The sequence below is a fragment of the Lagenorhynchus albirostris genome, chromosome 19 (genome assembly GCF_949774975.1).
Source record: "Lagenorhynchus albirostris chromosome 19, mLagAlb1.1, whole genome shotgun sequence".
Lineage (NCBI taxonomy): Eukaryota > Metazoa > Chordata > Mammalia > Artiodactyla > Delphinidae > Lagenorhynchus > Lagenorhynchus albirostris.
In genome coordinates, this window is record NC_083113.1 from 50039458 (window position 1) to 50055209 (window position 15752).

Genomic DNA, 15752 nt, shown 5'->3' on the forward strand with positions numbered 1-15752 from the left:
TTTAAGCTGTATTTTTTTTCTCAGTAGAGCAGGGCTCATTTATGCCCCTGTCTCATTCCTCTGTGATCTTCACCAACCAAAAGTGGTTTGAGTAGTTCTATTGTCAAGAGTTACGACAATATCAGTGTGCGTTTTCAGATGTTCTTAGGCGAGAAGGAAAGTAGGTAATTGTGGAGCCAGAGAACTCTACTGCCTGTTGTACCAAAGCTACCAATAGAGTGTAGGCAGGATGTTTGCTGCTAGCATCATAGCAACAGTGACATACATCTAAAAAGGTTTGATTTGAGTTTTCCAACAAGTTCCCTGAGGACCATCTTCCCCCATCCTCATTGGGTCCCATGTCACTGAGGCAACTAATAACTCAGCACAGATGTTTTCAATCTTTGCTTTTTGAGCCCACGCAGGGCAGATAAATAAATTTCTTCAGCAATTGCACTTTTGGGCCACTTACACAATAGGCTGAAGTCATTCTTAGATTTCCAGAGACTGGAAACCACCGTAAAATTATGGAAGGTTCAAGGGCTTGGAAGAGCCCTTAAATGTCTCATCTACAATGTTGTTGGAATTGGATCAATGGTTCCAAGTCCTGCTGAATATAAAAATAACCTGGAGAACTTTCAGCTCTATCCCAAATCAGTGGAATCAGAATCTCTGGAGGTGAGGCATGGCATAATCTTTTTTACATTCTCTCCACATTGCTGTAATGTACATTCAGGGTTGAGAATCGCAAGATCGAGTGATATCCTGGGTTCAAGAAGGGTATGAGAATAAATGAAGCTCATGCAGAGAATTAATGCAGAATAAAACCTAAACCCCAGATTTTCTGGCTTCCAATGTGGTCTTCTTTTCAGTGCACCATAGCAATGCACTTAGTAATTAATGCACTTAGTAATATTTGCTTAATCAATTCAGGGAGGAGAGACAGTAAATCTTAAGATCTCTTTCTTTAAGTAATGAAACTCAGGTCTTCAGGATCCTCAGTTACTAGAATATCAGGTTCTATTACTTGTTGTTGAGAATTGGGCTGAATTTATTATTTTTGAGAGGCAGCAGAGCTCTTAGAAAGCATGTTGGGACTGCAAGTCAGGTAAAACCAGTTTCTAGTATTGGCCTTGTCAGTCTTGTTTGTTTTCAGTGACAATTACTCCATGTGTAGGTGTATTTTTGATGTGTTTGTGTGGGGAAGTGAGCTCAGCGTCCCCCTACTTTGCCACCTTGATCTCTCCTCACCAGGTCAAGTTAGTTGTGCTTCTCTACTATCAACAATCTACCAGCAAAAGAAATTTAAAAAACAATTCTATATTTTCAATAGCATCAAAAGCAATAAAATACTTTGGAATAAATTTAACCAAGGAGTTAAAATATCTGTGTACTGAAAACTGTAAGAAATTGATCAAAAAAATTGAAGACACAAATAGAAAGATATCCCATGTTCATGGATTCGAAGAATTAATATTGTTAAAAATGTCTATGCTACCCAAAGTGATCTATAGATTCATTGCAATCCCTATCCAAACTCCAATGGCATTTTTTTCCCCACAGAAATAGAAAAAAAAAAATCCTAATATTCATATGGAACCACAAAAAACCCAGAAGAGCCAAACCAATCTTGACAAAAAAGAACAAAACTGGAGTCATCAGTTTCTGATTTCAAATTGTATCACAAAACCATAATAATCTCAACTGGTTTGTGTTCAGGTTTGCCGCTTCTTCCTTTTGCCTTGTCAAACTTGTTTCTTAGCCCCTCTAGTAAATTATTTTTTGTTTCAGTTAGTGGACTTTTTAAACTCCAGAATTTTTGTTTCTTTTTTTGTTTGTTTTTTAATAATTTCAACCTCTTTATTGACATTCTCTATTTGGACCATTGTTCTCATACTTTACCATCACTCTTACACCTTTGTTTAGTTCTTCAGGCGTGATTTTCTTTCATTTTTGAAATACTTGAAATAGCTGATTTATAGCCTTTTTAAAAATTAAGGCTAATATCTGAGCTTCCTCATGGAAAGGAAAGGAAAGAAAGGAAAAGAAAAGAAACTTCTTTGCTCTTTGCTTCTCCACACTTGTCCCTTCAACAATGTGCCTGTTTATGTTTACTCTCAAGATCGTTAGGCAAGTGCTGTTCCTATTTTATCCAAAATTTTTTTGATTGAGACTTGATCTCTAGAAGACTTAAACCATCATCCTGTAAGTGGAAGTCACAGGGCAATATTTAAACAAATCTTATTATTGGCTTGTTTTTTTTTTTTTTTTTTTAAATTAGCTCCTCTCTTTCCTAAGTGGAAAGATTTTACTACCTGAGACAGACTTATATTCTAAACCCAGCAATATCATGTTTTGCTCTGTGACCTCAAGAGAATTATTTACCTTTATCGAACCTCAGTTTCCTCATCCTTAAAAGGGAGGAAATGATAATAAGGGATTTGATGTGAGAATTAAAGGAGAGAATGCAGAAACAGAGCATAGGACAATATCCGGCACATGATTGGGGTTTGGTAATTATCAGCCCACTTTTCTCTGTGCAGCAATAAAGGCTTTGGAAAGGAATTGAACTAGCTGGTGATGATTATCTGGCTCCTGCATTTGAAGGCAGTAAAACCAACATCTGAATTATCTGAGTTGATAAGATTATCTAGATCACTGCTAAATCTCCCTACCACTTTGTACTGGGGATACCGAGACACCTAACTCCCAAACATAATCTTCTGAAAAGCAGGTTTTTTTACAGGGTAACTCTGAAAGACGCTTTGTGCTAGGAACAATACCCAGAGTGTGCCTTCCAGGTAGACAATATGGTACAGAAACACATTAATCTTCCCCGCAATCCTATTTCATGTCTTCCGAACCTTGCAGAGGGGAGATGGGTGGAAACAATTGATCCATTGAGAATCGCAGGCTGACCTCCAACTCAGACCTCTACCTGGGTGAGTAAATTTGGATGGAGAACAAGTGCTCTGGCCCCAGCCAAAGGTGGTTTCCTGCTCCTTGACTGAGGCTGGCTCCAGTTCAGTTATGAGATCTTGCTAGCAAGGCTCCCCTTGGAAAAGACGTTAAAAGTGCCCACCCAGTCAGGATTTAATTAATAATCACACAGGAACCAACTTCCTCCCACTCTGGGAAAAGGAGGAGTTGGGCAGGTGGCCATTCCCAGGCTGCCAGCTCTCAGACTTTTGAGATCCTCAGCCGTGCACCTGTGCCAGGACGCTGTCAGCTGAGGGTCAGATGATCCAGGGCCTCAAGAAATCTTGGCCACGAATAAACCTGCTTCTCAAGTTATTTCCTGGAAAGCTTCAAAATCACAAAACTCTTCTTTTACCCTTTAAATCTCCTTTGCTGTTGCAAGAGCATCTGTTGCCTTCTTCACGATTCTGTCTTCTTTTTCTTGATCGTCATTTTTATGGGTACCATGTGTTCAGTATTACGGTGGGTCAGGATCTCCCATTTAGTGAACAGTACCTTACTGGGCATTCGAACAATTTTAGTTACTGGAGTTACTCCTGACTAGGTTAGTCACCAATGAATGAATGACATATGGGTTGAGGGTTTGTGCAGGGTTGAGTCAGGGAATACAGTTCCAGTGGTTTTCTGTGCTTGCAGGCAAAGTGGGTGCTGGCAGTGAGAGCATGATCTTAAGAAAAATAAATGCAGGTGCTGGCTTTGGGAGCAAAATCACACCACAGACTGGTGTGCAAGAAATTGATTAAGGGTTCCAAGCACATATGGCTAGAATACCATGTAGTTCCTGCTACAACTATATGCTTGTTCTGCTTAGTGCTTATCATGGTTGTAATTTTATGTTTGTCTATGAGATGCCTTGGTTAATTAATTTATTAAAAAAATTTTTTTTTGGCTGCGTTGGGTCTTCATTGCTGAGTGTGGGCTTTTTCTCTAGTTACGGCGAGCAGAAGCTACTCTTCGTTGCAGTGTGCGGGTTTCTCATTGCGGTGGCTTCTCTTGTTGCAGAGCACGGGCTCTAGGCTCGCGGGCTTCCGTAGGTGCAGCACTCAGGCTCAGTAGTTGCGGCAGGTGGGCCCCTAGAGCACATGAACTTCAGTAGCTGTGGCTCAAGGGCTCTAGAGCGCAGGCTCAGTAGTCGCGGCACGTGGGCCCCTAGAGCGCATGAGCTTCAGTAGTTGTGGCTCACGGGCTCTAGGGCGCAGGCTCGCTAGTTGTGGTGCACGGGCTTAGTTGCTCTGCACCATGTGGGATCTTCCCGGACCAGGGCTTGAACCCATGTCTCCTGCATTGGCAGGAGGATTCTTAACTACTGCGCCACCAGGGATGTCCCGATGCCTTGGTTAATAGCTGTACTCACCCATGAATATAAACCCAAAGAGGGCAGAACTCTGTCTACTTTTCCTTAACTGTGTAGTATCCAGCACAGGTGGTGCTAACTTTTGTTGAATAAATGATTCAGTGTCTGTTCCTAGATGATGAAATTAAGGATCAGAGAAATGAAGTGATATTGCCACTAACGAGATGGGTTCTCAGAGGGAATTCAGGATATGAATTTGAGGTTTGTGTAGATGCAAATTTCTTGCTCTTAATCAACATAATAGTGTCACCATGAATCTAATGCCATCGTATAAAACGTCCGTGAGCCTTATTTCTTATGAAAAACTAGGGGAGTTAGTAATAATTATTTTACATTGTTGTTTTAAGATTCAGATAACTACAGAAATTGAGATTAATATATGGAAAATACCAAGTACATTCCTTGCACATAGCAGATGTGCATTAATGTTAGTTATGATTATTATTATCATCATCACATCATCATTGCCTCTCCCTGCTGTTCCCACTCTAGTATCTTATTACATTGTTATTTTTGGTTTTCCAAGTAGGTCCTAGGAAAATTTTATGAAAATAAATGAAATGTTTACATTTCATCAAATCACTCTTAAAGCATTAAAAAAAAATCTGTTTCATAGAATGCACATGATATTAAAGAATACTGGGTCCAAAACACCTTCCCTCAGGTATACCTCTTTTTCTCTTTTAATGTGTGGGACAGGAAGAAGGCAGTAAGATCAAATTCGTTTTTTCTTCCTTCCACCCTCTCCAACTCCAACCTTATCATAATTTTGGGGGGATGGAGGTGGCTAGAAATGCCAGATGTAGCTGTCCCTGCCAAACTCCTGAAGAGTAGATTGAATGAGTAAGGCATAATGCCAAGGGTAGCCCCTACCCTCCCAACTGTTTTCTACAACCAGATTCCAGAACTTTAAAAATGCTTCCCACCTTACTCTTGTCCAGCAGAAACAGACCAGCTCCTGACAGGTCCTTATCCTTCAGTGACATCCCAATAAAAATGAAGGGTTGACTTCCAAGCTGCTTCATTTCCTCATACAATCCAAGCAGGGGCAGGAGGGTTTAACTATTGCTTCAATTGTTCTATGTTTATTAAGAGATCACATACAGTAAATCAAACTACCGTTTTAACTTAGCATATGTGGCCATTTTAAACATAGTTGATTCATGATTACATTTGGGTCAAAACATGCTCGCTATCTCTGTCCTAAATATTGATACTGTGAATGTTTCTCCTTTTTGAAAGAGTATAAGGGAATCCATTTAGAAAATGTTTAAAACAAGTGCTAACATTGAGCTTTTCATCTCAGTCATCAAGTGAGATAATCACAAAAAAGAACTTTAGAAACAATATGATTTAGTGCTCTTTTTTCTGGCCCTGCAGAGTTCTCTTTCATAGATGATTTCAATTCTATAGTAAAAACGCTATTTAATGGGCTTCTCTGGTGGCGCAGTGGTTGAGAGTCTGCTTGCTGATGCAGGGGACACGGGTTCATGCCCCGGTCCAGGAGGATCCCACATGCCGCGGAGCGGCTGGGCCCGTGAGCCATGGCCGCTGAGCCTGCGCGTTCGGAGCCTGTGCTCCACAACGGGAGAGGCCACAGCGGTGAGAGGCCCGCGTGTCGCAAAAAAACCCCCCCAACCCCCCCCCCAAAAAGCGCTATTTAATTTTCTGAATCCCTAACACCTAGACTACAAGTTTGAAGAGGCAGAGACTATGTCTATCTTGTTCTCCTGTGTATCATCCATTCAAGAAATGGTAGGTAATGACAATACCATACTAAACAAGATAGAAAAATCCCCTACCCTCATGGACCTTACATTCTAATTATATCTTCAGTACCAAGGACAGTGGCTGAAAGTTACCCTTGTCTGGTGGAGTGAAATAGCAAATAGATGAATGAAGTTGCCCCTTCTGTAAACAAAATTGGTTTGGGGCACTCTTGAACCAAGTAAATGGGGTGTGAACAGTACAGGAAGAATTAGTGCCACACAGCCAAGTTCCTATGTGATCATAGGTGTGAGCAAAGACAGTCCTCATCTCAACCACATTCTTATTTAAACAATTTTATATCTCAATAAAGAGGTATAATCTACATGCCATAAAATCGCCCATTTAAAGTGTCCAATCCAATGTATTTTAGTATATTTACAAAGTTTTGTCACCTTCAACATCCTTACTAATTCATGGCTCAAAGCAAAGCAGTAGTTCAGTTCCCTGAAGATACCAGCCTTTGGGAAAGGAAATGGGTCAGATATTTAAAAAAATTTTGTTCTTTCATGAAGTCCCCTTTGCCCTGCAGAGAGGAAGTATGACAACATCTTTATGCTTTTTATGGTCCCAGAGTATTTCTTTTGAGGAAGGGGAACTTAATACCATAGATATCATATGAACTCAGCAGTTTTTCTTACTAGGTTTCTATTTGAAACTCACTACTCATTAAAATTATCTGAAGTCTCCAGAGTAATTGTCAATAAAAGCATTTACTTATCAAGTGAAAAATCAAATATTTTATAATATAGTGAAAAGAATACTTGTATAAAAATTATTGTATCTGACTTTACTCTTGGACTTACCATTTTACTCTTGGACTTACTCACCGGGTAATTTTAGGAAAGGCCCACAAATATTTGGGTCTCAGTTTCTACATTTGTGAGGGAGAGAGAAGGAAATGATAATTAAATTCTCTTCCAGTTCATAGTTTTTACACATTAATTTGCAAGTGGGCCACTCTGCTTAATTATAATTGGGTGATTTTATTATTTTAGAAGGGGACCCCGCCTTCTACATCTGCATGATCCTGATTTGCATTATGTGATATGGACAATAATACAGGCTGAAAACAAGCATTTTCAAATGCTGAGTGGGGTGAATGTAAAAGTGAGGAATTCTAAAGAAATCTTAGGACTGTATGACCTTGGACCATTGCCTCATTTCTGTGTGGATGAGCGTTTCATATTTTTAAGAATCCGTCCCTTTGGGTCAGGAAGAAGATCTGTTTCTATGCTTGGATCTCACATTGTAGTAGATGCTCAATAAATGCTTGTTGAAGGAAGACTATGTTTTAGATAGCAAAAATGCAGGAAAAAATGTTAGTTTAGGTAGAGTGAACTACAAGAGAGTACATGTGATTTTATGTCAGAGAGATTTTAGTGTGAAAACAAATACTAACTTCCACACAAACGTGAAGTCTGCCGACCTATCTGCATGCCATAAAAGCTCTGGGTAATGTGGGCCTCATAACAAAGGCAGAAATTCGCTGTATACAATAACAATTACTCTTTTATTGCTTTAAAATGATGCAGATATATACAGAGACAGACATGTTCATTTTAAATATCTGGAACCAATCTTAAAAATAAAAACCCAGGGCTTCCCTGGTGGCGCAGTGGTTGAGAGTCCGCCTGCCTATGCAGGGGACACAGGTTGGTGCCCTGGTCCGGGAAGATCCCACATGCCGCAGAGCGGCTGGGCCCGTGAGCCGTGGCTGCTGAGCCTGCGCGTCCGGAGCCTGTGCTCCGCAACGGGAGAGGCCACAACAGTGAGAGGCCCGCGTACCGAAAAAACAAAAAACAAAAAAACCCCATAAATTAATAAAATTAGCCATTAAACAAGAAAAATAAGAGGCCCAGAAAGGCACAAACCATGGAATTAAACTGTTTATTCTTTAGCATGGCCCCAAAGCATCCTCCTAGCAGCTCTTCCCTATTATTATGAAAGATGTTGTTTCAGGGCTTCCCTGGTGGCGCAGTGGTTGAGAGTCCGCCTGCGGATGCAGGGGACACGGGTTTGTGCCCCGGTCCGGGAGGATCCTACATGCCGCAGAGCGGCTGGCCCGTGAGCCATGGCCGCTGAGCCTGCGCGTCCAGAGCCTGTGCTCCGCAACGGGAGAGGCCACAACAGTGAGAGGCCCGCGTACCGCAAAAAAAAAAAGATGTTGTTTCTTTTGTCTTCTGTTGGACAAAAGCTGAAGTTACCATTTTCACTCAGTCGAGTCAGCCATTGCATTTTTTGCAGTTCGTAAGGAAGGGACAGTTGGCCTAATTCCTAAAAATGATTGATTCACCTCCTGGCACCTAATGACCGGGCAGGAAATAGGACGGAAGCCTTCATTCTGCCTTGACTCTGGATCTCAGGAGTACAACTGTTTTCATGCACTGTGTGTTTCTTCACACACACACACAAGAGCGCTGGGAGTGATTTGCCAAAAGACACTTTCCGATGGGGATTTCACTGGCTTCTCTATGGTAGGCCCTCCCTCCCCTACCATTTTTAAGAAAATAAACGACAGTACAGTAGCTGTTGCATGTGGGTGCTTGACTGAGAGAAATGGCTAATTTCCCTCAATACTGTTCCACTGCCCGCCAAACCCCTCTGTAGGCTACTGACATGTTTGGGCATGAGAAGAGAGAAAAAGGTGAGCAGGTGGTCCCTGCCTGCAAATCCTTTTCTTGACACACGATTTACCATCACAAGAGTTTACCAGGTGAAACACATGCAAAGAATGAGAAGAGGCCAAAGGCCCTTCATTCTCAGCTGTTTGGCCCAGACCGCTGCAGAGCTGCACTGCAGGGCGTGGTACCTCGGGGACTCCCTTGCCTGTATAAGGCAGACAGACCCAAGGTACTTCTTTATTTGCCCCAGACCAGTGGTTCCAAACCTAGCTGTTCCTCAAAGAAACCTGAATGCCTTTTTCAAAATATTAATTAATTAGTTAATTTATGGCTGCGTTGGGTCTTTGTTGCTGCGTGCAGGCTTTCTCTAGTTGCAGCGAGCGGGGGCTACTCTTCATTGTGGTGCGTGGGCTTCTCACTGCGGTGGCTTCTCTTGTTGCAGAGCACGGGCTCTAGGCGTGCGGGCTTCAGTAGTTGTGGCACGTGGGCTCCAGAGCGCAGGCTCGGTAGTTGTGTTGCACGGGCTTAGTTGCTCTGCAGCATGTGGGATTTTCCCGGACCAGGGCTCAAACCCGTATACCCTGTATTGGCAGGCAGATTCTTAACCACTGCACCACCAGGGAAGTCCAACCTGAATGCCTTTTAAAATATAAATGCCCAGGTCTTGCCCCCAGGTTACTTAATTAAATTTCTGGAATGAGGCCTGGGAAGTTCTATGTAAAATATCCTTAGGTGATGGTAATGTAGCTCATGATTTAGAAATTATTGTCCTGAGACTTATTCTAGATACAACTTGGCTTTCAAAGGGGATGGGGCAGGGGAGAGAGGACCCTCCTTCCAAGAAATGGGAGATACTATGCCCCTTGGTATATGAGACGGAAATCTGCAAGAATGGTAGACTATGTAGACCTTCTGCCAAGTGGGGGGCTGCCCCATCCTTCCTGTGTTCCGGCCACATGAAAGAAGAGAGAGGAGAAGTCAGAGAGAGAAACAGGTCTGGGCTTTGTCTCTGGCAGGAACAGCTCCTGGCCCCGGTTCACCTTGAAAGGCCATTTCCTCCAGGGCTCTGATTGTTAACACAGAGAAAGGGCTACTCTTCGTACTGCACATCAGTTTTAGTTAAGTCTGTTAGCCTCGGGGGTGGAGGATTCAGGCGTACCGAGTGTTCCTTTAGAGTAGTGCTTTCCAACACGGCGTATGGACGTTCTGGTGCAACACCAGGTAATGTCAGGTGATGTCCTAACCTGTATGAGGCAGAGGCAGCCTAAATCAGGAGGCCAAGGCGATGGAAGGAAGAAGAGAAGAGGGGAATAAGGAAACGGGGGTTGGGGAGAGATGGCCTACAGGATTTCCTTTCCCTAGACCCTGGTGCCTCTTTCTCATCCCAGTTAGCACGCTGGGAACAATCCATGAACATCATTTGTCCATTTTACCAACCAACGATTGTATAAATTTTTTTTAAATTGAATGACCTGGTTATGAACTCAGCTGTGTCCCTTATGAAACAGAGTTTAGGAAAACACTTAGAAATACTTTGCAAGTATCCCTTCATAGTGTTCAAAGGGGATCCGGTTGTGTGCACTGGGTAAGGCAGTTTGCCATTGTTTTGCAGAAACTAACAACTAACTGGGTACATTTAGAAAAATACTTTCTGGATATTTCTCCTCATGTCTTCTTTGTGCACAAAAATTTGTTGAACAAAAGTCAAGTATGATTCTCAATGTCTAATTCTATCAGCATAGGCACAGTTAAATGGATATAATCTGCCTTTTCTATGTACAAATATGAGGTGGGATTCAAGACCAAAATAATCTTATTGACACAGAACTTTATCTTAAGCTTAATGATGCTAAATGGAATATTCCTGAGGAACTAGGAACACTCACTTATTCTCAGGGAGAAATTTTTCTTAGATATGAATTCTGTGAGCCAGTCATAGTGACTATATTTTATTTTTCATTAAAATAAATTTAAATGTTAATACTATTCAGTGGGCTTTTCTTTGTCTTCATTTACGGGAAATAATATAAATTTTCCATTTACAGGAGTTATAAAAAGTTTACTTTTTAAACAGTATTTTCTTTAGATCACATCACTTTTAATAGATAAATTTAAATAACACATTTAGTAGAGGTGTTTTGTGCTTACAGGGAAACTCAAGATTTATAGTAAATGAATGACAGCAGTTCAAGAATCACTTCTTCCTGTGGTACCTTCCAGAGGACGAAGGTAAAAATCACCCAGATACAGGGGTGACTGATGAGGTGTTCAGAGCCTCAGCATCAGTGGCGACCACAGAGGAGTTGAGGACTTAAAATCTTATGGGAAAGATAAGGTAAGGCAGACGATACACGGAATCTGCAAACAAATTTTTAGTTTCCAAAATAAACCTGTATAGGACATAAGTAAGTGGCCTTTTCTATCGATATATCATGTTTTGCAGTAACGGGTTCTATGCAGTTAATTCCATAAACTATCTCTTGCATCATGCATGCTGCTGTGACAGCGTCCTTCCCCACAGTTGGCATATAGAATCTATGCCAAGAGCACTGTTCCTCACTCTCTCTCTCCATCCTCATGGACTTGGCTTTGCAGGCTCCCGACACTGAGGTCCTGCTGCCCAGGAAACACTACCATCCCAGAGGGAAACAGTTATTAAAGAATAAAGACTTATGCAACAAGTCTTTAGGTATCTTTTTACGGCCGCTCCGCACGGCATGTGGGATCTTAGTTCCCCCACCAGGGTTTGAACCTGCGCCCCCTGCAGTAGAAGCGCGGAGTCTTAACCACTGGACCGCCAGGGAAGTCCCAACAAGTCTTTAAGCATCCTTTATTGAAAAGACAGGCTAAGTGGGAATGTATTGCCTCCCATCTCCAATGCCCCACCTTAAGTCATCCCAGCTCTCCCCATAATTCTTCACTGTTAAATCATTTATTGTCAAACCCTCTTCACGTGTGTCTCAGGGGCCATAACAAAATTCTAAGGCCTAGATGGACTTCTCTTTTTCTTTCTCTGTCTCTTTTTAAAAATCTTTCCCAGGGTGATGCAGCACAGTGACAAAATAATAACCTTTTAAGTCTGACAGACCTGGATTTGAGTCCTGACCCATCACTCAATGACCATGTGCCCTTGGGCCAAATATGTGATCTCTGTGAATCTCAGAGTCCCCATCTGCAAAGGGAAGATAATAGTATCTACCTAACTAGGCTGTTGTGAGGATTAAATAAGATAACATATGGTTGCTTTTATTAATAATATTTTATTAACACAAGGTAGTAGAAAGGTAACTTATCTGCCATCTATTCCATTTTTCATTATTAACCATAATTTTTATTATGTCTGCCAAATAGCAATAATTCACTTAAAAATCCTCTTAAATATATTTTAAAAATAGCATGCATAAGTTTTATACATATATATGTGTGTGTGTATATATATATATATATATATATATCAATCACACATGTAGGAAAAAAATACTGTTTATTCAGGTCATTTGGACTTACTTTGCCCAGATAGTTTTATTTTTCTCTGGTCTGAATATTCAAAATTTCAAAAACCTGAGAGCAATTTGCTTTTCAATTTATTAGTTTTTTTTTTCCCCCCTCCTTTCCCTTCCCTCTCTTGCTTTCTGCAAAAAGATTTTCAAGCAGAAAAAAAAAGAGATGCAACTACATTTATGGCTTATCTAACTTGGATGATTTCCATAAATAAATGATTACATGACTATTAAGAGTAGAAAAAAAATAATTCAGTATCTCCACAAGATGGTAAATGTCATGTATTTCATTCCAGCATTTGACGGTTTGTAATTTTCTCATACACAAACAAAAAAAATGATTAATGAATATCTTACCCCAAACCATTTCTCAACTTTTTGAGAAATTACTCTGAGATTCTTAATCAACATTTGTACACTTATATCACCTTGGTAATCACTGGCTTCTCACTAATTTATTCAAGAACTTAACAAGTTTCAAAGACAAAGAAACAGAACACTTTATTATAAAACTTATAAAATAATTAAATATTACACATATATTTTGACTTTTCTCTATAACCCATGTTTATTTATTCAACATTTTTCCTCAGAATTAATATCACTTAGCGAAGCAAGTGAGAACACATATGAATAGGCTATTAATTAATAAATTAATTCTCCATAAAATAATAAAATGATAATTATATAAAGAAACAACTTGCAAGTTTTCAGAGGGCAAGGGGGTGGTGATGTAGCACGATATATATATATTTTTTTATGATAAAATGGCCATTATTCTCGGCCAAGCCAAGGAGATTGAGAGAATATTCTAATCATCATTTCTCTGAGATCTGAGAATGCATGATTCTAATTAGAATGGAACAAAGGATGCTCTAAATTTAACAAACCGCTGTCTCGTTGGTTGTGCTGAGCTGGCAAATCCCTGTTTGAATTGAGACTTTTTAAAGCAGTAAAATTGGGTTACATTCATCAAAGACATTGAGGAATAGAGAAGAATTATATAAATATGCCCTTAATAACCACATCTCAAAAAATTACAGAAGGACACAGTCTCGTAAGTTACTTTGGTTTTGGCAAAATACTGTGGTATTTTTCCAGTTGAGCGCAATTTTAAGCTCATTAGTGCCTACCAACAGCTGGTTTCTGAACACTGAAACTATGACCTGAAAGATTATAAAACATTCTTATTCGTTGAAGGGTCTTGGCATATTATGACTTATTAATATTCACATAGCAAGAAGACAGATGGATTTTTCTATTGCTACTGTGACTTTTTTCTTGTTAACTAAATCCTAGGGCAAATTTAAACATGTCAGTTGGTAGGGAAAAAAAACCACAAGCGGCCTTTAATTTTCCAAGCATCCCTGATAATATGTAGGGAGCATTATAAATGATGTTTTCCTCTCCTTCAAAACAGGGCTGTTTTGCTGTTTAGCTCCTCTTAGATTTTTACCAGAAATGAACATCTCACCAATTGTGATTCCCAAAGAGCAGACTTGAGGCTCCTGAGTACTTGTTCGACTAGCACCAAAAATTATGAGGTTGATAGAGTGTGTAGGGCAACAGTGTTTTGTGGGTTTTTTTTTTTCTCCTTTTTTTCAGAGTGTGAATTTCAATTAAGTGGCGATCTTAACTAGTTCACGTTGCCCTGTTTTCAGAATATTCCTTTTCAAGTTGTGAATTTTAGTCTCGGAGACTGTCTATAAGTAGAATATACTTTAAACAAAATAATAAAAAACAACACACACACACACACACACACACACACACACACACACACACACACACACACACACACACACACACACACACACACACACACACACACACACACACACACACACACACACACACACACACACACACACACACACACACCCAAATAAACAGGACATGAAGCTTGCTAGTCCAGCAGCAAGCACAGTCACGAGCACCATCTGGCGTTTGTGTAACTTCTGGTTTGGGGTGTCCACAGTTGCGTCAAACTGTGAGCTCCAAGGAAGTTAGGCAGTGTGTTCCGTCCACATTTGATTGCTCCAAGTCTCAGTCTTTGACTTGAAGTCTTAAAGGGCCTTTTCACAACTGACATCTTGGTCATGGAACCCTCTGAGGTTCACAGGGGGGGGGGTCTGTCCCAAAGTTAACAAGAGTCTCACTTTGTCACAATTTGTTCCATCTCATTGTAAGTTATCACTTCTTGCGTGTAACAGTGCAAATCAAAGCTGTTCTCTTTCTGTTTTACGTTTTTGTAAATCAGATTTGTCATCGCTTCCCATTTTCAAGTGCTTCTGAGTACCATGTGCATTGGGGAACTGAAAAAGGAGCCTGTCTGTACTTGAGAGCGGGCCCCTCCAACACTGCGGTCAGCTCACACGTGGTTTGCAGTGTTCAGCTTTCGATGGGAACGTGGCTGGTCTCTCTGGAGGTTGGGAGGTAAGACCCTGGCCCTTTCCGGGCTGGAAGGGTGTCAAGATCAGCTCTTCCTTGTGCATGACTTGCAGCACTGTTTGCCGTAAAATTTGTGGTTGCAGACACCATGCTGAGGCACAAGATGACACCAGCCGAAGAAATCTACACAGGATGGATCCTCTAAGGTGAGAGAACACATTCAGCACATTAGGATAGGTTCTTAGCCTTTTTCTTAAGGTCAGGGCCTAGAGAACAAAGACTTGGGGTCGACTTGCCTTGTGCCCTGAGTGGTTCTTACATTATACATTAGGACTTTGGTGGGAGAGTGGGGAAAGCAGGATTAAGACACCTAAAGGGACCCATAACCATTAACAAAATGTAAACAGGTGGGGGGGAAAGTGGGTGTTTGAAAAAAGTCATATCCAGCCTGAGGTTAATGTCAGATCCTCCCAAATAACCCGGGGGCTACCATTCTGCCTCCAAGGGACGTACCCTAGAACAGCGCATTAGGGATACCCTGAGGGTGTTGTTAAACCACTAGTTCTGCTTCAGAAGGTCTGGGGTGAAGACTGAGAGTTTTTATTTCTAACAAGCACCCCTGGGTTGCTGCTGCTAATCGAGGCATGTTACTTTGGGGAGCAGTGAACCTAATATATTGGGAGTCAGGAAACCTGGATTTAAGGCCCAGCTGCCGCATCCTGTGTAGGTTTAAATAAAATCTCATGGCCAATTTGCAAATAAGTGAATTTAAGTCAGCACCAATCTTTTCAAACTTCTTTAGTTCTTTAAGATAACAGACGTGATTATCTATTGGAAGCAGAACATTGGGCATCAAAGGGTTTTACCCAAAAGGGCCTCAGGAGGTACAGAAGGCACATGAAGTTGTATGTAAATTTCTCTTTACGTAAACATAAATGCATGTTTTAGGAGCTAGGGTTCAGTCATTCTACTGGATTCTCAAGGATTTTTGACTTCAGAAATATTTAGGGTCTACCCTATACTCTCATTCATAGATGGAATTTTTTTCTCTATGAAAGCCTTAAGTCACCCTCAACTCACCCAAAACCACACTCTGCCCACAGGCACCCAATCATGTCCCTTCCGAATTCATCCTTCAGTGGCTCCCCTGTGTGCCTT

General features: G+C 41.0%; 1 protein-coding gene across 1 annotated transcript in view; it reads right to left on the reverse strand.

Annotated features, from left to right (window-relative positions):
• Positions 1-12014: 12014 nt before the first annotated feature.
• Positions 12015-15752, reverse strand: part of ADAMTS18 (ADAM metallopeptidase with thrombospondin type 1 motif 18) — a 156968-nt gene continuing 153230 nt past the window's right edge. Inside the window, exon 23 of the mRNA XM_060130062.1 lies at positions 12015-14795. Within this exon, the coding sequence (XP_059986045.1) occupies positions 14680-14795 (116 nt within the window). The 3' untranslated portion in view covers positions 12015-14679. The remainder of the gene's footprint in view (positions 14796-15752) is intronic.